The 22,500-nt window shown below is 41.0% G+C and overlaps 1 protein-coding gene across 1 annotated transcript; it reads left to right on the top strand.

The window, feature by feature from the left end:
* The first annotated feature begins 3,427 nt into the window (after positions 1 to 3,427).
* Positions 3,428 to 20,419, top strand: PCNX4 (pecanex 4). Its single transcript, XM_080618781.1, has 11 exons — positions 3,428 to 3,540; positions 9,392 to 10,118; positions 11,734 to 11,913; positions 12,005 to 12,519; positions 13,356 to 13,456; positions 13,604 to 13,726; positions 13,982 to 14,345; positions 16,952 to 17,055; positions 17,508 to 18,544; positions 19,078 to 19,264; positions 19,630 to 20,419. The coding sequence occupies exons 2-11, from the start codon at positions 9,430 to 9,432 to the stop codon at positions 19,879 to 19,881; spliced, it is 3,552 nt and encodes a 1,183-aa protein (XP_080474907.1). The 5' UTR covers positions 3,428 to 3,540; positions 9,392 to 9,429; the 3' UTR covers positions 19,882 to 20,419.
* The last annotated feature ends 2,081 nt before the right edge of the window (positions 20,420 to 22,500 follow it).

Here is a 22,500-nt window from a genome sequence, read left to right as displayed (position 1 = left end):
CCTCATTTTTAAGAATATCCTGTGCAAACGAAAAGGAACCCTGTAAACTCAGACTGCTTTATACTCCACTGGGAGCAATACTGGAAGAATACGGTTCTCCTAAAATCCAAACTACATTATACACAAAACTAAATTGATAAGAAATACTTTCATATTGCTTTAAATGTCATAATAAGTGGCTAAGTTACCAATTCTGAAATTAGTTGAAGTATATGCTTAGCCCCCATACAGGAAGGGTAGCTGAATGGGGGTTGACACTTCAGTTGACAAAACTCATTACATGGATGACTGTTACTCTTAAGCTCTTAATGGTACCTCATTAATGACATCAAAAGTCTTTGCCCTCAGTAAGGCATACTTAGAGGTAGGAATGGAGTACTTTTTCATGAAATTTATTCTAAAAGGATAAAGTCATTCAGAAGAAGCAAGCTCCTTAGTCTGTTTTCCTGCCAGCCTAAGGCCATATTGTCGAAAGGCATTACTTCCAAGGGAGCCACAGAAAAGTAGTCATGGATAACACACATCCAGCATACACAGCTTTCCAGACAGCTACACAGGTACACAACATGGGTCCCGTATAGGATGCAGAACAAAAAGACTGAGTAAAATGAGGAGTCAGATTTCACTCTGACATCACTTTGGGAATGCCAGCCTATAGACCTCGATGTGACAGTAATTGTAACTTTGGGCATCAGGAAAAAGGTAATAACCAACATCCATGATCTGATTTGGAAGTAATCCTTTTTCTTACCCAGCACTAATTATCTTTAAAAGAATAATTTCCTACAAGCTCTGTCTTCGCTAATAATCAGTAAATAAGAAAAAGAATCTGCTTCTCCTACCCTTATAATTGTACACAAAGATGCATTCCAGAACAGAAATCACTTTTTGGTTTATCTTTTAAGATGAGAAAGGCCAGTAAGAAAAACATTTGCTCCTGCATGTATCATTCTAAACAAAGTAAACATTAAAAATATGGAAACATGCTGAATTATTATTTGGAGAGTCTGGACTAATAAACAGCCCTTTCACAAACTAAAACCAAGCAAGCTAAAAGCCATGTCCCAGGTGTGCAAATAGTTTGTGTATTATAATTTTAAGGACATGAGGGCTATTAATTTCAGTGCGATACTTCACATGTTTACAGCTACACATTGTGTGATACATCTGCCAAGGAGACCTGGAGGTTGGCAGAATTTACCTAGAACAGTTTACTCCATTAGCAGGTTTTAACTTATTTTATATGACCAAGGAAATTCTTAGAACTCTTAAGAGAAATAAAATAGAATGCTCTCTTCTCCAGTAAATAGCTCGGAGTTTGCACTGACTGAAATTCAGATTTATTATTTTGAGCAAAAGCGAAATCACAGGAAAAGAGGACAGGTAAAAAGCCTCCTCTGCGTTTTGAAATACAAGTGGCAGAGCTTGGAAACAAATAAATCTCCTGTATGCTTTCCCCCCTGGCATTGTCATTTAGATTTACCTATTCCAGAAAAGAATCATCATCTTTACAAAACTGTAACTGACTTGGTAAATTTGGACAAGATCAAACTTCTCAATCAAAAAGTACACACCTGCTACTGACCATTACTGAATTGTAGAGATATGCTATTTACCTTGGAATATCTGAGACATATAAACTCTTAAATTTAATAGGATTGCAACGGATACATTTGAAGGACAGGGTGAGTAAATCTTAACTCAAGAATACTTAACAAAAAAAAAAAAAAAAACAAACAAACAAAAAACAAAAACAAAAACAAAAAATCATGTTTGGGTTTTTTTAAGATGTTTGTTATTTGTCTTCCAGGAGGCTCCCCCAATGAGCTTCATTTAAAAGAAATTCAGTAAAAGTAAATACGCATTTTTCTTTGGTAGTGTTTCCCCTGGATACCTCAATCTAACTGCCTTTTTATTATTTCTGAAGAATAAACATTAACGGACTTATAGAAAGGCTATGATGCTTCCAGTAAGAATTGATTTCAGTGAATCACTATATACATTTTTATGGCTGTATTCATTAGGGTTATTATCTGTGTTGCATCAATTCTAAGCATAGGCCTGTGTGTTAAATTAGGGATTCACATTAAAATGAATATAACTGTTTGTAAGAATTTATATGGTGATTGATGTAACACAGATATTAAGGTAGACATGCACACCCTGGTGTTCTAATGAATATAGTGAGTTATACCTTTTAGTATTATTAGACATGAATTATATTAAGCATGCTCAGTCTGTTAAATATTCTCAATGTTTAATGGGAGCAATTTGAAGTGGTAAGCAGTATTGCAGTATTTGGATTTACATTCCAATTTGCCAGTGAATGCTTGTTTATTTAACCTAGAAGAAAACACTGAGAATGCACTTTCCCCTTCCTGTGGCTAGAACCATCATTCTCATCTTGGATTAGCTACATATAAACACAGAAAGACCATTAACATTCAAGGACTATTTTAGTATCATATCAGAATGCTATGGATTGAGTATTTGTGCTAAACGCTTTAATACATTAGAATGTTGCATATTAATGTTGAATGTTGTAATAGTTAAAGAAACAGGCTGATTTGGTTGGTTTTGCGCTTTTGTTAATGTGGGAAGCCTATGAAAATGACCTAAGAGGTGATGAAAACAACAGCCACTGACACATCCATTCCACGTCTCAGACGGATACTGGGAAACCTGAAGAAACCAAAGACGTTTGGGTGAGAAATTTATCAGCTGAAAAGGGATCAAACCCGAAGAGCAGCCCTGCTGGAACGGGAAACACGGACCAATGGACAGAGGAGGCCCAGAATCACAAGGTCCGGCTGGCACCTCTGCAGACAGAGGCATTTTATTCACCCTTCCCTTATTTTCACCTCGAGGACCTGCTGGCAGGCCAGAGAGAGAAAAATGCCTCACACCTCATTTTACAACCGAAAGACGACGGTTACGTTTGGAAAACCGAGCTGTGAAAACCCGCACTCCTGAGGGAAGCGCGGGCAGGGCGGAGCGGGGCCGCCGAGTTCGGGCACCAGGCTGCCGTGAGGGTGAGTGAAGAGAAGGCGGCCAGCCCTCGTCCTGGCCGCCGCTCGCAGCTCCTGCACCGACTCCACCAAGGAGACGCCCGGAGGGCTCCCAGCACCCCGCCAGCCGGGGCCATTTCCCGCAGGCACCGCACACCCCCGCCGCGCCTCGCTGCCGCCAGCTGCCTCAGGCGGGCAAAATGGCGGCCCTTGCCGAAACGAGGGAAGGGGGGGCGGTGCCGGGAGAAGGCGGCCGCGGCAATACCGGACCTCACTGCCGCTGTTAGCCACCGCCTCCTCCTCATTTGCACACCCTGCCGTCCCCAGCAGCAACAGCAGCGCCGCCGCGGAGGGGGCACGGCCGTGGAGGAGGAGCGCCCGGCTGTGGCCTGTGCCATTCATACTCCCTCAGGACAGCCGCAGGGTGGGGGGGAAGCGTTCCGTCATCCTTCCTCCCTCCGCAGGCTCAGCCTTGTTGCTCATCTACCCCCGCCCCGCAAAGCCCCTGACCTGCTCCAAGCCCGGGCCAGAGGTAGGTGCCCGTCTTGTAGAGGCTCTTTACCGCGGCTGCCTCTCGGTGGCCCCGACCGGTCGCCGCAATGGGCAGGCACTTGCTTCTGCCCGGAACGGCAGGAAACGGGGCGCAGCAGGGCCCTTCCCTGGAGCAGGCAGAGTTGGCAGGGCCTCCCCGCAGTGGGGAGGTGGCGATGCGAGGACAGCCGGGGGCCGGTCGGGGGAGGCAGCCTGTCCCGTCTGCCGATGCCCGCCGGACGTGCCTCGGCGGGCCCGGTGGCGGCCTGCTTTACCCTCCGGAGTTGACAGTAGCAGAGGCTGTGCTTCGGCGCTTGATTGATTACTTTGATTTCCTGGGTGGGAAGCGCAGTGGCTGTGGTGGGAGCCCCTCTAGCAAGGTGCAAAGGTGTCTCGGGAAGGAGATGATCTGCCGCCCTTCCCAAAGGTGGTTGTGGTATGCTAATCCTAGAACTGGATGGAGCGTGATGGCCTAAAACTTTACATACCTGGGGGATGGCATCGGTGCCATGAGGAGAGGCCTCAGCCTGCTCCGTCTGGCTTCTGGGTTGGGAGCCGGCCTGCAGGACCTCTGAACTTCAACCATGGAGTAGAGGTGCGCGTCTGGCATGCAGGTGGGCATGGAGTGCACCAGAGTTTGTCTGGACAGGGCTTCTGCGTGCCTCCCACGCTGGCATTCCTCCCTCCCATGCTAGCAGGTGGTTTATAACTGTTGTTAGTGTTGCATGAAAAGACCTGAAGACCACCGAGGTATGTATTTTTAAGCCTTATGTGCTTCAGCAGCTTAGATGGCTGAGAGCTGTACATGTGTTTTGTAATCAGCTTGAAATAAAACCAAACTGCATCGAGCTAATCCACCAGCAGTGGATGTGAGGGATGGTGTTTGTTTAGACAAAAATTCATGCCCTCATGTGAATTTCTGCATGAATTTGAGCAAGATTAGCTTTGTTTCGTTTTGTGATGAGGACATACAGAAGATATTGCAAGGGGGAACTTGTTAAATTAGGTTACGGTATGAAGTCCTTTTGCTGTCATTGTCACAATAGTATCTCACACAGATCCCTGCTGGTGATGACAAACTGTTGTGAGGATTGTTTGGGTAACCAGGCAAGTTGTCAAAGTCAGGCCAGGCCTGGATGTTAGGAATGCGTATTGAAGCCAGGTCCTGTAAATGTTCACCAAGTGCATCTTGTTGCTACGGCTTTGCATAGAAACAGTGAGACACTCAGGAGTGCTTCTGACGTCCTAATGTGCTACCTGACTATTTAGAAGCCAGGATAGTCGAGGATATCGTTTCCATAGTTTGTGAACTTCAGTCTTGGGATTTTCATTTATAAATAAATGCAGTTCTTTTTATGGCTTGCTTTGGAACATAGCCAAGAAGAACTATATTGTTTATGTGCGTAGCTTTTTGTGTCTCACACAAAAATGTCTATTGTTTACACAGAAACCGTAAGGGGAATGTTTTGTTAACTTTTTGTTAGCAATATAAATTGACAAACGCAAATGCAGACTAGAACTTGAAACCAAAATAGTCCTTCCTAGAGCAGAAAAACAAAGCTGCCAGAAAACTGTTTTTCAAGAAAAACTATGCACCTACTGAGTCTGTTTCTTTTAAAACTTGGCTTCTAGCATTTGCACACATACAGATCTTCTACTGCATGTAACTTTTGCAGCAACATATTTTCATGCCTAATGTACCCGTCTAAACAGTGTTTCTTTTTCTAAACAAGATTGGCTGAATTGTTCTGGGTTTGTTTTTTGTAATTGCATTTGAAATTTGGTTTTAGTTGGGTGTGTCCCAGTTACATTTTCAAATTCCTGAGATGACTGTGATGAATTCCTCTCTCCATTGTCAACATGTGTCTTTTCCATTAAGACTGAGCTGCCTTCTCTTTCTCTTAGGAAACTTTCAGTGGCTTTTAATAGTATGACCAAAACCCTTCAATTTTTTCAATATTCCATGTTCATTATACTATGTGTAAAAATTCCAAAATGGAAGGGAATTCCAAAATGAAAATAGAAAACTCACAGCCTGCAAGGAGAGACGTTACATAGGCTGTGGGGCCCTGCTTTCGTTGTGGAGTGGATTGACTTAGTGGACCCTGAATGCAAATTTCCAGTCGTGATAATGCATATGAATGGCCCTTAATCTCTTACTTGTGCTGGTTTTTAACTTAGTCCCATGATGACCAGTCCCTACCTTCAGTCAAGTGACTGATACCTGCTTAAATGTAAGGACCAAGTTGTTCTTGGGAGCACCTAAATGCAATTAGTATTGTAGAAAGAAGGGATTACAGTAGTTTCGAAGCCCCATGGCAGCTGCATGTTTCATTTTTAACACCTCAGCAATTACATCTAGTACATGTTCATTAGATTATACAGGAGCAGTAGAAGAAAGTCAGAATTTCAGTACTTGGATGTCTCCTACTGCATCCCAACCAATCCTTTTTTTTAGAATTATTATTAGAGTGCTTTAGCACTGCATTTTTGTGCTGTTTTTTCACCCTGTTTCTTAGCTTGAGTATTTCTACCTGTCATTCATGGATTCGTCCTTTCATGACTAGAAGAATAAAATTATATTTGAATATCATAGTTGCCATGTATATTCATTATTTCTACATTGCCTGGTCCTCTAAATGAGTATTCGTATCTGCTTTCTATTTGATGATTCACTGTAAATAGCTACAGGTATCATTTTTTTTTTTTTTTCCTTTTTTCAGCTTTGTCCATTGACGTATAGAAGAATATATGCCAATTCTGCCAAAACTCACAAGTACTGTGTTTATTTTTTTATTTTATATGTTTTAGGAAATGGAAAGTAATCTGTTTATTTTACATTTTGTATAGTACTTAGTACAGTGAGATCCTGTTCTGCAGCTAGGCTGTGTGAGTGGGACAGTAAAAATGCTGATGTGGAAAACGGTTTTTAATGTTTCTACTAATATTTTGGGGTTTTGTTTTTTTTTTTTTTTTAGTTTATTTCATAAGGTTTTGCATTTTAGAGGGACCTCAATGTAGCTGTATTCTTGTACTCTGTTGTGGTTTAAGCCCAGCTGGCAACCCAGAACCATGCAGCTGCTCACTCACTTCCCCCCCTTCCTTCCCCCTCTCCTGGAGGGATGGAGAGGAGAATCGAAAGAATGTAACTCCCACGGGTTGAGATAAGAACAGTCCAGTAACTAAGGTATAACACAAACCACTACTGCTACCACCAATAATAATAATGATAAGGGAAATAACAAGGGAAGAGAATACAACCACTCACCACCCGTTGACCAATACCCAGCCCGACCCGAGCAGTGCTCTGGCCCTTCCGGGTAACTGCCCCCAGTTTATGTAGTGGGCATGATGTGCTGTGGTATGGAATACCTCTTTGGCTAGTTTGGGTCAGGTATCCTGTCTCTACTTCCTCCCAGCTTCCCCTCTTCCCTGGCAGAGCATGAGACTCACAAAGTCCTTGGTCAGAGTAAACATTAAGCAACAACTAAAAACGTTGATGTTATCAGCGCTGTTCCTTGACTGAAAGTCAAAAACACAGCACTGCATCAGCTACCAAGAAGGAGAAAAATGACTGCTACTGCTGAACCCAGGACAGTATCCACCCCTTATTCCATACCATTCACATCATGTTCAGATCTCACATTTTTCACTATACCATCACTCTTGTCTCATATAAATATATATATATATATATATATACACACATCCACACACACATCCACACAGAGCATTCCTTAGTGCATGGACCAACCCCTTCCAAATAAAGCTGCTGAGTTCATCCGGTCCGTGATGTCGGGCTCCATCTCTTGTAACAGTCTTTCAGAGCAGGAGAGGCTGGGTGCAGTACTGAGTTGTTGCCTGCTGATGATACCACAGAACTCGTCTGGTTTCATCAAAGTTCATTCTTTGATGGGATGATGGTTGGAAGGAAGTCAGAGCCAGTCGCTGGTGACCTGAAGACATCTAGTTGATGGGCTATAAAAGCATTACATAGCAGGGAACAGCATACAATTGAGTTCATTGGCTGTTTTCCCCTAAAATCAAATCCCCTTGAGGTATACATCAGACTTCCCCATCTTCCCGCATTACCCACCAAGCATATCCAGGTCCCTGAGCAAAAGTAATCCCACCAGTGGGTTTGCCTTTACCTGAACCAGGAATAACCCAGACTGTCTTCCCCAGCAAATTCTTCATGTGCACCACAGGAACTTTGTCCCCCTCTACAATATGTAAAAGTTCTGACTGGGCTGTGCCAGCCCTGTTGGCAGATCCTCTGGTGTTGACCAACCAGGTGGCTTTTGGTAAATGCATATCCCAGTGTTTGAAAGTCCCACCACCCGTTGCTCTCAGTGTAGTTTTTAACAGCCCATTGTACCGTTCGATTTTCCCAGAGGCTGGTGCATGGTAGGGGATGTGATATACCCACTCAATGCCATGCTCTTTGGCCCAGGTGTCTGTAAGGCTGTTCTGGAAATGAGTCCCATTGTCTGACTCAGTTCTCTCTGGGGTGCCGTGTCGCCACAAAATCTGTTTCTCAAGGCCCAGGACAGTGTTCCAGGCAGTGGCATGGGGCACAGCGTATGTTTCCAGCCATCCGGTGATTGCTTCCACCATGGTGAGCACATGGCGCTTGCCTTGGCGGGTTGGTGGGAGTGTGATGTAATCAATCTGCCAGGCCTCTCCATATTTGTACTTCGGCCATCGTCCTCCATACCAAAAAGGCTTTAACCGTTTGGCTTGTTTAATTGCGGCACATGGTTCACACTCATGAATAACCTGGGCAATAGTGTCCATTGTTAAGTCTACCCCTTGATCATGAGCCCGTCTGTATGCCACATCTCTGCCCTGATGGCCTGAAGTGTCATGGGCCCACCGGGCCAAAAATAGTTCACCCTTATGTTGCCAATCTAAGTCCATCTGAGCCACTTCAATCTTAGCAGCTTTATCCGTTTGTTGGTTGGTCTGGTGTTCCTCAGTGGCCTGACTCTTGGGTACATGAGCATCTACATGGTGTACTTTCACCACCAGGTTCTGCACCCGGGCAGCGATATCTTGCCACAGTGCAGCAGCCCAGATGGGTTTACCTCTGCGTTGCCAGTTGCTCTGCTTCCATTGCTGCAACCACCCCCACAGGGCATTTGCCACCATCCATGAGTCAATATAAAGTACTGGCCACTTTTCTCGTTCAGCAATGTCCAGGGCCAGCTGGATGGCTTTCACCTCAGCAGACTGACTCGATTCACCCTTTCCTTCAGCAGTTTCTGCAACTTGTCGTCGGGGACTCCATATGGCTGCCTTCCATCTCCGACACTTCCAAACGACTGGAGGGGCCCAGAGGACTAGATATTTGCCCATACAGTCCCCCACACCCTGCCACTCATGGCTGAACCCAGGACACACTCTCATGGCTGTTTACTGAAGTCACTGATTCTTCTGTTTGTATATGGTGATCCTTACCAGAATTGATTGGAACTAGAGGTCTATGGCAAGATATGATTAAAACCAGACCAGATGGAAGAAAATTTCATTTTTAGGAAGGTCTTGTGGTGTGGAAATGAGTTTGTTTTATCATCTCCCAAAACCAGATTATATGCTTTATTTGTTGCCTGAAATTTCAGATTAAAGCATATGTTCATATTTCAAAATAGAGTCTTTTTCCAGTTTCAGTGTTTGTTTTGTAGTTGTATTGTAGCAGATTCTATGGGTGCTTTAGGATGATGTCTTAACACTAGCATGTCAGAATTCCACTATAACTTGGTAAATGAAGATAGCACAAAATAATTCCCTGGGTAAGTTCTGACTTCCAGATTCAGTAATGTTTCCTTCTTTTTCCTTCTGTTCTCTTACAGGAAAAATGATATTTATTCGGCATTCCTGAGTAATAAGAATGGGTCCAGATGTACCTCTGCTGAATGATTACAAACAGGAGTTCTTCTTGAAGCGCTTTCCACAGACTGTGCTGGGAGGTCCTCGGTTTAAATTAGGCTATTGTGCCCCTCCTTACATATATGTGAATCAGATTATTCTTTTCTTGATACCATGGGTTTTGGGAGGAGTAGGAACACTTTTGTACCAATTAGGCATTATGAAAGACTACTATACCGCAGCACTCTCAGGAGGACTGATGTTTGTTACTGCACTTATTCTTCAGATGACAAATCTATATGCAAAGCAGAAAACAGTGACAGTAGAAAGAATGCAAATTCAGAATACCCTAACAGATGAAGATGAGTTTGAATTTTCCAGCTGTATAGGTTCAGAGACAGTAAAATTTATTATTCCTGGCAAGAAGTATATAATCAACACCGTATTTCATTCCCTTCTGGCAGGGGTATTGTGTGGGTTGGGAACTTGGTATTTGCTGCCAAACAGAATAACTTTGCTGTATAGCAACATTGGGGGAACTGTTATGATCTTTGTATTTGGATGGCTCACTATATGTATAGGAGAGTATTCATTAATCATAAATACAGCTACTGAAACAGCTACTTTCCAAGCACTGGACACTTACGAAATCACTGCTCTGATGAGACCTTTCTACATTTTTGTCTTTATTGCAGTGGATCTTGCACACAGGTAAACCTAATGCAGCATTTAGCTAATTAAAGTAATGGGTATTCAATGTAATTTTGGTGAGAAAAATTAAATTCTTCTGAGGAAAATTTATTTTGGTATTTTCATCAACTGTAGGAACTCCAGAGACAGAAGCAAGGAGAGTATATGGTAAAAATTGAGGCATTACACTGTGCATGAAAAGTGGTTCTTAAATTTTTATAGCATTCCATGTAAATTAAGAAGAGTGGTTAGAGCAGTTTCTAAGTAGGGAACAACTAAAATTATCTTATACTGTGTCAGTTTCAGTATTTTTGTACCAGAGCACTTGCATCAACATCCTTTTAAAGCATGTGTTTTGAAAAAACATGTTGCTGACCTGGAATCATAGATCTGAACACTGCAAACTTCAGGACTACTGGGTTTTTATCCAGATTTCATCCTGGGATACTTTCTAATTTAATCTCTGCAAAGTGATTGCAGAGGCTTTTACGCTACAGACAAAAAGGAGTGTGAATTTGGTTTCAATGAATGGATAAGCAAATGTGAATATTGCTGTATCTTGTTATATGGATTTTGAACTTGGATTTTTAAATGCTTTTGTAATACACAAGAACTATGACAGTCTGCAAATAGGAGACTTTTATATTTCCACTTCTCAGATGAGTGTCTTAGATTAAGTTTTTGTAGAATCTCTTGAAGCAAAATGCTTTTAGATTTACTCTATGCGTTCCTTCTCCCTGTCAGGTGATATTTATATCACTTTGTCATACGCATACTTTATGGTTGAGGTACTTCAAATGTGTGTAAAAAAAAAACCCAAATGTTTGGTTTTACTTGTCTTGCATTTGGAGATGTCTTTGTTAATGGTTTTACCCTAGTTGCCTCAGACCATAGTCTTGAGTAGCCTTGGCTACTTGTGGCCTTGGACCCCAAATTCTTCTAATTTCCTGAGGAGAAGATTCAGACATTATTTAAATTCATAACAAAATTCCTTTGAAGCTTGCTTATTTATTTATTAAGAAGTAGACAGGAACCAAATATCTTACCTTTAACTTAATTAGCTAGCTGGTGAACTATGTATGACTTAGAATTTATGCAGATTTCTAATACTGATCTTTGTATTTTTACAGGAATATTTTAATACTTTTATGCAGAAAATAACATTTTATATTCCTAAAGAGCGTTTATCCCTTGAGGTACAGGCAACATGCCAGTTCTTTCAGCGTTAAGGCTTACCTCTTGGGTCTTGGACTTGCATAAAGTTTCGCTTTTGTAATTCTGAAATTCTAATTCCGAAAGCCTTTTTGTACAAGTATTTCTTGAGTGTATTATCACAACAGTATCAAAACAATTACGATACTTACGTCAGGTTATGCAGATGAGTTAAGGGAAGGCTTCAGATCTTTTGAATGAAAAATTAGCCTGTGTTCTGGTGTTCTAATTGGCATATTACTGCCCCAAGCATAAATGTATGTCCTTATTTTTGCTTGTAAAAGATAATAATTGAGGTTTTGTAGATTGAATATGCACTGTTTATACTTCTGGATTTGCTGTAGTACTTAAAAAGTCTTCCCACACATCGGTTGTATTTCTTTCACAGAAGTCAAATACTCTTCTATTTGATTCTTTTATCCAGGTTTGCTGTCAACGCACCCATTCTAGAACAGACAAACCAGATTTTACACATTGTATTTCTCTTTCTGCCATTCTTATGGGCAATGGGAATTCTGCCCCCGCTTGATGCACTTTTTCTATGGGGAATGGAACAACTGTTGGCGTTTGGACTAGGAGGTTCACCTATGTCAAGTAACACAAAGTAAATGTTGTTTATATAATTGTAAAATATATCAATATTGTTCATAACCTTTTTCTTTTCAAGCAAATCTTTTTTATTTTCTCCTTCACAGGTTATTAGTAATGTTTCTCATTTCTGCTGGAACAGCAATAGCATCGTATTTCATTCCCAGCACTCTCGGTGTGATCCTCTTCATGACTGGATTTGGGTTCATACTGAGTCTTAACCTAAGCGAGATTGGTTTTGCCTTCAAACACACCATGGTCAGCCATTTAGCCTCCAGCAACTCTAAAAATATGCACAGAGGTCTTAGAATACAATTTGGGTGGAGGGAATTTATTTTTTATTTGACTGTATTGACTTTTGCTCTCATAGAAGCTAGCCTGCTGCATCAGTTTGCAGGCTTTTCATCATTTTCCAAAGGCAGTCCTCAGGCGATAGCAAGTTACATTCTGATCATATTACTTATAATTATGTGGATTCTTAGAGAGATTCAGAGAGTGTACTTGTTTGGAGTCTTCCGAAACCCCTATTATCCAAAGGATGTCAGGACTGTGACTGTGTTCATGGAGAAGCAAAGAAGGCTAATGAAAGTTGGTGTTGTCAGGAGGATTTTGCTAACACTAGGTAGGAATACGCACTGTCTGTTGTTTGTTAGATAATGCTTGTAGGAAGATTGAAACAACGCTAGAATTACTGTATGTGCAAGATTCGATGAATGATGTGAGAAAAAAACAAATAGATGGAAATATTTGTTGATGTTTTGCTCAATTGTGCTTTGAGGTCGAAATTACTGGATCAGAATATTTAAAAGTGGTCAGTGATGTTATTTATGCCTTTTTTTAAGGGTAAGCCGAAAAAGTTGAGCTTTTAAAAAGTCCAGCTCAGAAACCAAGGCCTTTTAAAGAGTTTTAGTTATAAATAACATCAGTACTCACTTTTGAAAAAATGGCTCTTGTAGATCTTTTTAAAAGCCACTTGGAAACAGCTGAGAATCTTCAAGGTGACTGAAGACTTGGTTCTTACAATTTACTAGTAAAAAGAACAGTCGTCTTTCTGGTAGGTTAGGGACAAATGTATCTACTTTTGGGGAACCAAGGTTTGGTCTGAATTATTTAATTTCATAAAGAAGGACCAGTTTGGGGAAGTGGATTGATGAGTGCTGTTCCCATGGTGGTTGTTTTTCACTTGTTAAGTCATCCCATTCTCTTGGGGAAACAACAACAAAAAAGTAATAGCAAGTAACAACTAAGCATCAATATAAATGTTTGCCATCTCAGGTCATTAGCACAAATACACTGTTTGATAGCCTCAAAGCGTAATACAAAGAGGAGTTTGTAATAATGGAGGGAAGAGTCCTCTTTTTATGCTAAGATTTCCATTCTGAAATAAGACTGCTTACCTCTGTATTCTTTAATTATGGATTTGAAAGGAAATCAATGATTGTTTTATTTTAATTACAGTGTCTCCATTTGCTATGATAGCATTCCTGGCACTAGACCGCTCGCTACAAAATCTCCATTCTGTGTCTGTTTGCATTGGATTCACAAGAATATTTAGGATGGTAATTTGAATTTTAAATACATTAGCCTAAGAAATTCTCTTGTATGTGATTTAAGTATTAAGGTGACTTGGAAGAAATATTCCAGGTCATGAAAGCAGAGATAGATAAATACATTTTTAAATGTATGTCTAATGTATCTCTATTTAGGTCTGGCAGAATACAGAAAATGCCCTAATGGACATAGTGGTTGTGTCAGTAGCACAAATGTTGGTGTTTAATCCAGACCTCTGGTGGAACAGGAGCCTTGATACAGGAATCAGACTCTTGCTGGTAATTGTCATAATGTAAATTTGAGCTGATAGTTGTCACTTACAGCCTTTGTTTCCTTGCCCTCCCCTATAAGAGAATTAGAGTCCAGAACCTAGCAAATAGAAGCTAAAAAACTGTACCGTAAACTCTTAACACCAGTCAGTGATAATCATGCTTCATTTTTTTAAAATTAGTGTTGATAAGGCAGCTTTGGCGGTGCTGAATACATTATGATACAGGATACAAATAAACGTTCTTGTTATATGTATCTTGCAGGTTGGCATCCTACGGGATCGACTGCTCCAGTTTGTCTCAAAGTTGCAGTTTGCCATTGCTATTCTTTTGACATCGTGGACAGAGAAAAAACAACGCCGTAAATCTACTGCCACCTTAATCACACTCAATGTTGTTTTCTTCCCAATCCTGCTGACCTTCATTGCCATCTCCGCGCTCCTTTCTTCTCCCCTGCTGCCGCTCTTCACACTACCAGTGTTTTTGATCGGATTTCCCAGGCCTGTCCGAAGCTGGCCAGGACCTGCGGGCACTACAGCGTGTGTTTGCTCCGATACCGTGTACTACCAGCAGATGGTTCCAAGTCTGGCAGTTGCTCTGCAGTCTGCACTAGCGGCTGGTAGCCTAGGTAGGTACACTAGCAACACTGCGAAGGAATGGAGCTAAATGTTTTAGGAAACAATTTTACTGGAGACCAGGAGATTCGTATCATCTTTTTTAAACCATGTTTCACAGCACAGGTTAAAGCTGATGTTCAGAGATTGTTCAGTTGAGGAGAAAGTGAGTACTTTCATCCTTCTCATATCTCCATTTGTTACATTCTTTAAAAAAAAAAAACAAACCCCTCTAGTTTATCATTGAAATACAGAGAAATTAAATGGTGATGAAACGGTATCAATCCTAATTGTTTTATACAGAATAAAAAAGAATAGTATGCATTCATCCCACCTAATTGGAGGGAATAAATCAAATTCTCTTGACCAAAGAACCAGGATGTTCAGCCTAAAGAAAAGAAGGCTCAGGGGAGACGTTATCACCATGTTTCACTGTTTAAAGGGTGGCTACAAAGAAGATGGAGACTCCCTTTTTATGAGGAGTCACATGGAAAAGACAAGGTGTAATGGACATTCCCAGGTGTAAAGTTACTCCCAGAGAGATTTGATCTGACATTAGAGGGAAAATTTTCACAATGAGAACAATCAGCCATTGGAATCATCTCCTCAGGGAAGTGGTGGATTCCCCAACACTGGACATTTTAAGGTTTGGCTGGGAATGTGGCTGGACAATCTAGTCTAGTTCATGCTTTGCCCAGAAAGGTTGGACCAGATGATCTTTGAGATCCGTTCCAACCTGGTATTCTGGGATTCTGATTCTTAGACAAGGGGTAAATATCTACATAAGCCTCTTGGAAAATGGCCTATGACTAGAAAAATGGATTAATACTTGAAGGCAGTGGAAATGAACCTTAACGACATTTTTCTGAAGACTGCAGGTGTAGAGAAAGGTATTAAAAAATAAAGCTAAGAAGCTCTTCTCTAAAGAAGAGAGACACTTCAGTTTGCTGCATATAGAAACCTAGGTATGGTTTTTATATATATATGTTATATATCTGTTACGTCTATACATATTTTCAATATATACATCTTTTTAATATATATCCCCATCGTGACACCACAGCCGTCATGACTGTGGTGGCATGCATGCCCCAGATTAAATAATTTAAAACAGTAGTCTAGAGGGGGTGAGAGTCTTCTCTTTAATGAGAAAAATCTGTGGATTAATGTCTTCAAGCAAGAAAAAATGTGTGTTCTCAGATGAGCTCAAAATGAAGAGGTACCACTTTGTGTGTGTCTAAAACCATCCTTTTTTCTGTGTAAAGGAGTTTTAGTAGCTTTAACAGCTAGCAAGAAAATAATTAAAATCTTTGCAAAATCTTAGCAAGAAAATGCACTTCATTAGCTCAGTGGGATAGAAAAGGTTACTTAAATTTTAACTACAGCTTAATGGTTGGTTTCACTGATTTCATCTTACAACATTCTAAATCTAAAATTCTCTGTGCAATTGAGTGGTCATTTGGATAAGAGAGACAGCAGAAATAGGTCATAAACTGGCAGCAAATGGAGTGCTTAAAAACAGCACCATTGTTTTGGAGAAGCTAACAGTAGGGATAACTTAAGAAATGCAGTATAACCACCGGTTGCTAGGAAGTTCGGCATTGCACTTCTACTGAAATAGGTAGAAGAGAAAAAAAGTACCTTTTTTTGACATGTGTTATTTGATTTTTACAGTGAGAGCGAGGTTGTGTGGGGGCTTGAGTACTAATTACTTTGTGTGATCTGAAATTGTTCAGGACTTGATGTCAAATTCCCATTTATTTTGTGTGGCTGTACTTTTGATGTCAAACAATACAGTGGCATCACATTTATTCCCACACACAGAGGTATTTCAGAAAGACTACAGGTGATTTCTACTGTATCTACTGTTAGTGTTCAGTGTGTATGCTGCTAATTCACACATCTTTAAAGATTAGCAGCTGCTCTTGCTTTGCCTCTATTTATGTATTCATAAAATGGGTGTTACATTGTGTCGCTGGTAAGCTGACACTTGAAAAGAATGATTTACACTCTGGATTTCACATCCTAAGGGATATTTTCTAATCATTCTAGAATACAGACAAGTCAGTTTAGGAACTGGTAGCGTAGGTAACAAATCCCTTTGAGCTGCATTTTTATTTCTTCCATAACAAATAAACTTCATGCTCCATAGCAAATAGGACTGTTAAGACACCCATGTGCCATGACGATTCTTTAATGCGTTTGGTGGTCATAAGAATTTTAGATCTCTAGGTGACATCAGTGGGAACTGTGCGGTTGAAAATGCAACCAAAGATGATCTTTAATCATTAAAGTCATCTCTACAAAGGGAACTGAGGGTGGGGTGACTTAACTCCAGTGCAGTGTGAATCCTGTAGTCCTGCAGTTTGGAGGGGTTCCCAGTTTTCCATGACTTCTTCAAACATACACTGCAATTGCAAGATTGAGCTTTGCAGCTACTTTCTTTAAGATTCCAGGGTACTAGTTAGCTGGTTTGAACTCATTTTGGTGTTGATGCAGAAATATTTTGTGTTTGCAATTGAATTCTTTGGTTGGCCTGTAGAAAAGTTTTCATCAGTATAATACCACAATAATACCATTGGGTTTGAGTTTTTTTGTTTGTTTTTTTTTCCTCATCTAGGTCTCTCTCTACCTGGATCACATTATTTGTGCCGCTTTCAGGATAGGCTGATGTGGATATTGGTGCTAGAAAAAGGCTTCACTTACTGTGGTGTTAACATTAAGGTAACTGCATGATGAGGGCTGACATTAATGTTTCTGAATCATACAGATGTTTTGCTGTATAACGTGAGCAGTGTAACTAATTAACCTGATGTTAAAGTTGATTGTTTAAGATGTGAGTTATTGCTATACTAACTAGTCTTGCAACAGATATGTGCTTAGCAGATATGAATTCTGTTATTATCTAGTTTGTAACACATTATCTTTAATAAGCTGGCTAATAAGATCTGTTTGAGGCAAAGATTTCTTTTTTTTTAGATACTGAGCTGTGTCTATTATTGTAATGAATGCTTTGCTATTACTATTATCTCTAGTTAGATTTGTAGGTTCAATTGTGGAAATACTGACAATACTATCTTCTTCAGAAAAAAATCACTGCAAGAAACCAGCTTGCTAGCATTTAAGGATATGCACTGGTGAAGGCTAAAGCCAAATTGTTTTTGTTTATGCTTTAGGGGTTAGAATTGCAGGAAACATCCTGTCACGCAGCTGAAGCGCACAGAGTCGATGAAATTTTTGAAATGGCCTTTGAACATCAGGAGCACACGAAGATTCTCTCTCCTAATCATCATTTTGGACACATTTTGACTCCTTGTACTGTTCTACCCGTGCGGCTGTATTCTGATGCCAGAAATGTGTTATCCGGAATAATTGACTCTCATGAGAATTTAAAGCATCTGAAAGATGATTTCATTAAGGTGCTTGTATGGATGCTTGTTCAGTATTGTTATAAAAAATCAAAAACATGGGAAAGCCCAGGCAGTGCCAACAAGAGCAAAAAAGGATCATTTTTAGAAAACCAGCGTAAAGGTGCAGTAGAAAGATCCCGGCCTCTGAAGGAAGAAGATAGCTTTAGTGTTGATACAATTGAGGACTGGACTGATGATAGTGACATTTTTGATCTTGAACCCGGCAGCAGAATAAAGGACAGAAAAGAAGCTGGGCCGTTGGGAGATATACCAAAAGTACATCTGTCTATTCCAGGATCTGTAGAAACACAGGGCCAAGGCATCCCACAGGAAATGTCACCAGAAGATAAACTATACAGGGCTGTTGTGCTCGGGCTTCCTGCTGTAGACAAAGGGAAACAGCAAGAAGTTTTACCTCGGGTTGAATTTAGTTGCTCTTACTCAGAGCTATTGAGCATCCCTGAAGAATGGAGAACAGCCCCAGTTCCACCTTCCAAAGTAAATGAAATGAGGCAGCGGTTTCCAGAAGAATGGTACCACTTCATTTTGAGTCAGCTGGACTTCTTTCATCTGAAAGAAAAGCCTTACAATTTACCTGAAGCCCTTATAAAAGATAAAGCTTTGAAAGACTTATACATTCATGGAGTATTGTCGTGTTGTTTTGGTCTGTTTGGACTGGATAACACCGTGCCTGCCCCAAGCCATGTGTTCAGAGCATACACTGGTGGTATTCCATGGTCTGTTGGTTTGGACTGGCTTACCGGCAAACCAGAGCTCTTCCAACTTGCGTTAAAAGCATTCAGGTAAAAGAAAACATTCCCTCAGATTATAAAAATTATTATAGAGAGTCTTGTGCTGTGAAAGTAAATAACTCTTTCACTAAGAGTAGTTCATATTAAAACCCTATTATTTAAATACATTCTTGCAGTGGAGAGAGGGATATGGAGATTCTTTCCTTCCTCCCTTCCCTGCAGAAGCTGCCTCCAGCACTGGAAATCCGCTGTGTTAAGTGGGGAAAAATCAACCCATTTTCATTCTCCCCATAATCTAAGAAAATTGTGATGGAGTCAGATGTTTGGCACTTTCCATTATCAGGCAGCAGGAACAGCATTTGAGGTGAATGAAAGATGTTTAAGCTTAATGTCTTTTACATCTGGGTGAGCTAACAGCATACCCCTACCAAGTTCCAGTGACTCAGCTGACAAGCAGTAACTGACAAAGTTGCTATTGCTTGGTAACATTCGATGGTGCCTCTCCACCCACTGTAGCCTGAAGAGGCTTTCTTCCTCCTGTCTTTTGCTGTGCTACTTACTGTATGACTTCTGGTACCTTCCAGATACACTTTTAAGCTGATGGTTGACAAAGCAAGCCTGGGTCCGATTGAGAACTTCAAAGAGCTGGTTAACTATCTGGAAGAATATGAGAACGATTGGTACATTGGACTGGTATCGGATCTGGAGTGGAAGCAAGCAGTTCTTCAGGAAAAGCCATACCTTTTTTCACTTGGGCATGACCCAAACATGGTAAGCAGAAAAATTACTAGTAAGCAAGGTCAGAGTTCGGGGTTTTTTTCCACTGCTTTTGTGGTTTTTTCTTGTGTGTTCCAAAACATGAAGGCTGGGCGAAGAAAGTTCAAGTTTGTACTGGAGAAGAGTTCATATCACTGCTGTTGAAAGTTCACACCACTTTGTTCTTCAGATGCAGCTGTATTTCCTGATGATCTTTCTAGGCAGAAGAACTGAAGCGAGGAGACTGGTTTACACACTTTGCCATTTTTAAGGGGATGATATTCATAGTATGTAGCCCTAAAGCTTCATTCAGTGCTCTGGAACCAAATGCTTGGAGAATGTACAGAGTGCTGAATGTTTTGATCTGTTTGTTCTTACAGGGAATTTACACTGGGCGAGTCCTCACGCTTCAGGAGCTGTTAGTACAAGTGGGAAAACTTAATGACGAAGCTGTCAGAGGTCAGTGGGCAAATCTGTCCTGGGAGCTGCTGTATGCTACTAACGATGATGAAGAACGCTACAGCATCCAAGCACACCCTGTTCTCCTTCGAAACCTGACTGTGCAAGCTGCAGACCCACCTCTTGGCTACCCCGTGTATTCCTCTGAACTTCTGCATTTACCTTTGTTCTAGAATGTCAGTAGCACTTTCTCTTTTAATTGCTATTTGGTATTCGCCATCTGCATGTTGGGAATCCAGTGTTTGTGTAACATTTATACACTGCTCTCGCAGTGACGCTGGGTGGCAGTGCCAAGCCAGTGTGCATGATTTGCACAGAAGTGGTGCTAGCCAGGACCTTCGGCAGGCAGGGAATTCTGGATAGTTTTCTGGCTGCTGGAACATGTGAGACACCATTGCCTGTGTGGCTGATGAGCCAGGAGATGCTGAAATTCTCTTCTTCAGTTTGGAGAAGAGCAGCATAATTCTGATCATTAACTATTTTTGGTGCATTCTGGTGTATTTTTATTTCTTCTTAAGACAGGTGACTTGCACTGACAGGTTACAGCTCATTGTAGTACCATCAACCACAGAGTTGGTAACCGAGGTGTACATACAACTATTTATATGAATTTTGTTTTTATTCTTGACATTTTGTACCAAATTCAGTTTAGCATTTGTTAAAATATATGACTTCAGCTGGTCTTCCTTGGCTGCAGTAAGTTATCTCTGTACAAAGTGAGTTGTGAAGGACGATTTGTACCAAAGTACTTCTTTTGAGGGCAAAGAGAATTTATATATTAATGTGTCGGAATGCACACTGTGTTAACCTGTGTGACCTACTGATGAAGTAAACGTATAATTAGGGGAGGGAAGGAATTTAAGGCCAAATGCATTAACTTTATCTCTTCTTCCAATATCCATATATTTTATATATATATGTGTGGTGTGTGGGTGGGTGTATATGTTGTTTGCAGCCTACATCCACAGCACTAACCAGTCTTCCACAAACACTGAGAGAATTTGATAGTGGGGGGCAGGATGGAAATGCAGCTGTCCGTGCCAGAAGTAATTTAGTTTTTTTTAACCTTACCACAGGTTAAAACATCATTTGGCAGTTGGTTTGTAACATTACAGGGCTCCTTGAAACAGGCCTGGGTCATCTCTCCAGTGGCTCATTTATCCTGTTTGTTACAACCAGTCATTAGCACGTAAATGTTTTCTCCGTAGATCGGTAGTTACAGCGTAGTTACTGCTGCATGTGCTGCCTGGGGTGTAGGTCGTTGTCTGTCTTTAACCTGTAGAATCAATATAAATCAAATCTGCTCCATAACTGAATTAGTACTGGTTTAGAACACCCAGCATTGTATTATCTGGAGCATGTTTATGACTTCTCACCTTTAAGACGTTTTTGTATCAAGTGACATCTGTCACAGGACTGTGTACTCAGCTGTTTGCTGCTCTTCAGATCAGTAACTATAAATGATATTATTAAAACATGCAGATGGTGAAGTGGACTTCAGAGGTGGTAAAGAAACCCCTGTCAAACTCCATGGTATAGCACTCCGAGGTACAGGATGAAATCCACACCAAACATTAGTTTAAGCAGCTTTTAGAATGTGATTGTCTGGCGTACAGGAGTGTAAATAAGAAAGCACTGGTAACCTAAAATCACCTTGCTTGGCCATGAGCTCTATCTAGAAACAGACTCATGGAAGCTGATCTGGAAGGGCTTTTAGAAAGCTCCTGCTCAAAAGGAGCTACTCCTGGGAAATGTATAATTGGATTTAGAACTTCCAATACCAGGAGTATCATGAACTCGTCAAGTAGTTCACTCCACTTCTTTGCTGCTGTTCTTGCAGCAGTTGGGTTTTTCCTAAATCTAATTTAACCTCCCTGCCTCTTTGTAAGCCTCTTACTACTTGTCTTCTGTATGGTCACAGAAAATTTCATTACCGTTTTTTCTTTGCAGCAGCAGTCTTTCATTTGAAGGTAGCTGTATTTCAACCCTCATTCTTTCTCTTCTGTAAACTGAATAAACTAATTGAGAAAGGACTGGAGTGTGCTGTGATCCTTTCTTCTTGCTTTCCTCTGGTTCTCTCCATCTGGTACCCAAACTGCTTGAACAGCATTGCTGGTAACTGGCCCTCGTGTTCCAGCAGAGATCTCGGTTGGTACCAGATGGAGGAACAGACTTAGTAATGTGCAGAATTCCTGTTTGTGCACGGGAATGTGGCATCAGGCTCCAGTGCAGTGTAACATCCTGGCCCCTGCTGTCGCAGGCGGTGTGTCCAGTTTGCATGTTCCAGTGTGTTTTGCAACAGTATGACCCCGACTGACATTATGATTTTCTGGAACCCTCTTCAGATTCTTTATTTTGGCAGAAACACAAGTTACAGACTCTTATTCTGTATCACAGGTACGTGCAGCCAAGTGCCCCTGTTAAACATGCTGTTTTGTTTGTGTGTTCTTGAACTGTTTCCGCTTTATTCTAGAGCATTTATTTGATTTATCAGGAATTTAGAGTATCTTCAAACCTGGCCTTGTCTCTCATATGTGCTGCGCTTTGGATTACCAAGGCAGTACAAGTGCTGGACTCAGTGTCTAGGACCACGCTGACAACAGCCCACCCCATGGTTCTCCCATGTGACCACTGAGAACTGCTGTTTTCTAATGAGGTATGTGCATCAGCTTTACTTAATGCTCATGAACATCTACTTGCTTTACAGGTTGCAATGTTCATCACACAGAGGTAATGAGAGGAGACAACTTCATGGCTTTGGAGAACCAGTTTTAAAGAGTTTTATTTTAAAT

Source organism: Psittacula echo (assembly GCF_963264785.1).
Source record: "Psittacula echo genome assembly, chromosome: 5".
NCBI classification, from domain to species: Eukaryota; Metazoa; Chordata; class Aves; order Psittaciformes; family Psittacidae; genus Psittacula; species Psittacula echo.
Note: the sequence above shows the minus strand (reverse complement) of the source record. Positions and strands in the feature narration are given on the sequence as shown.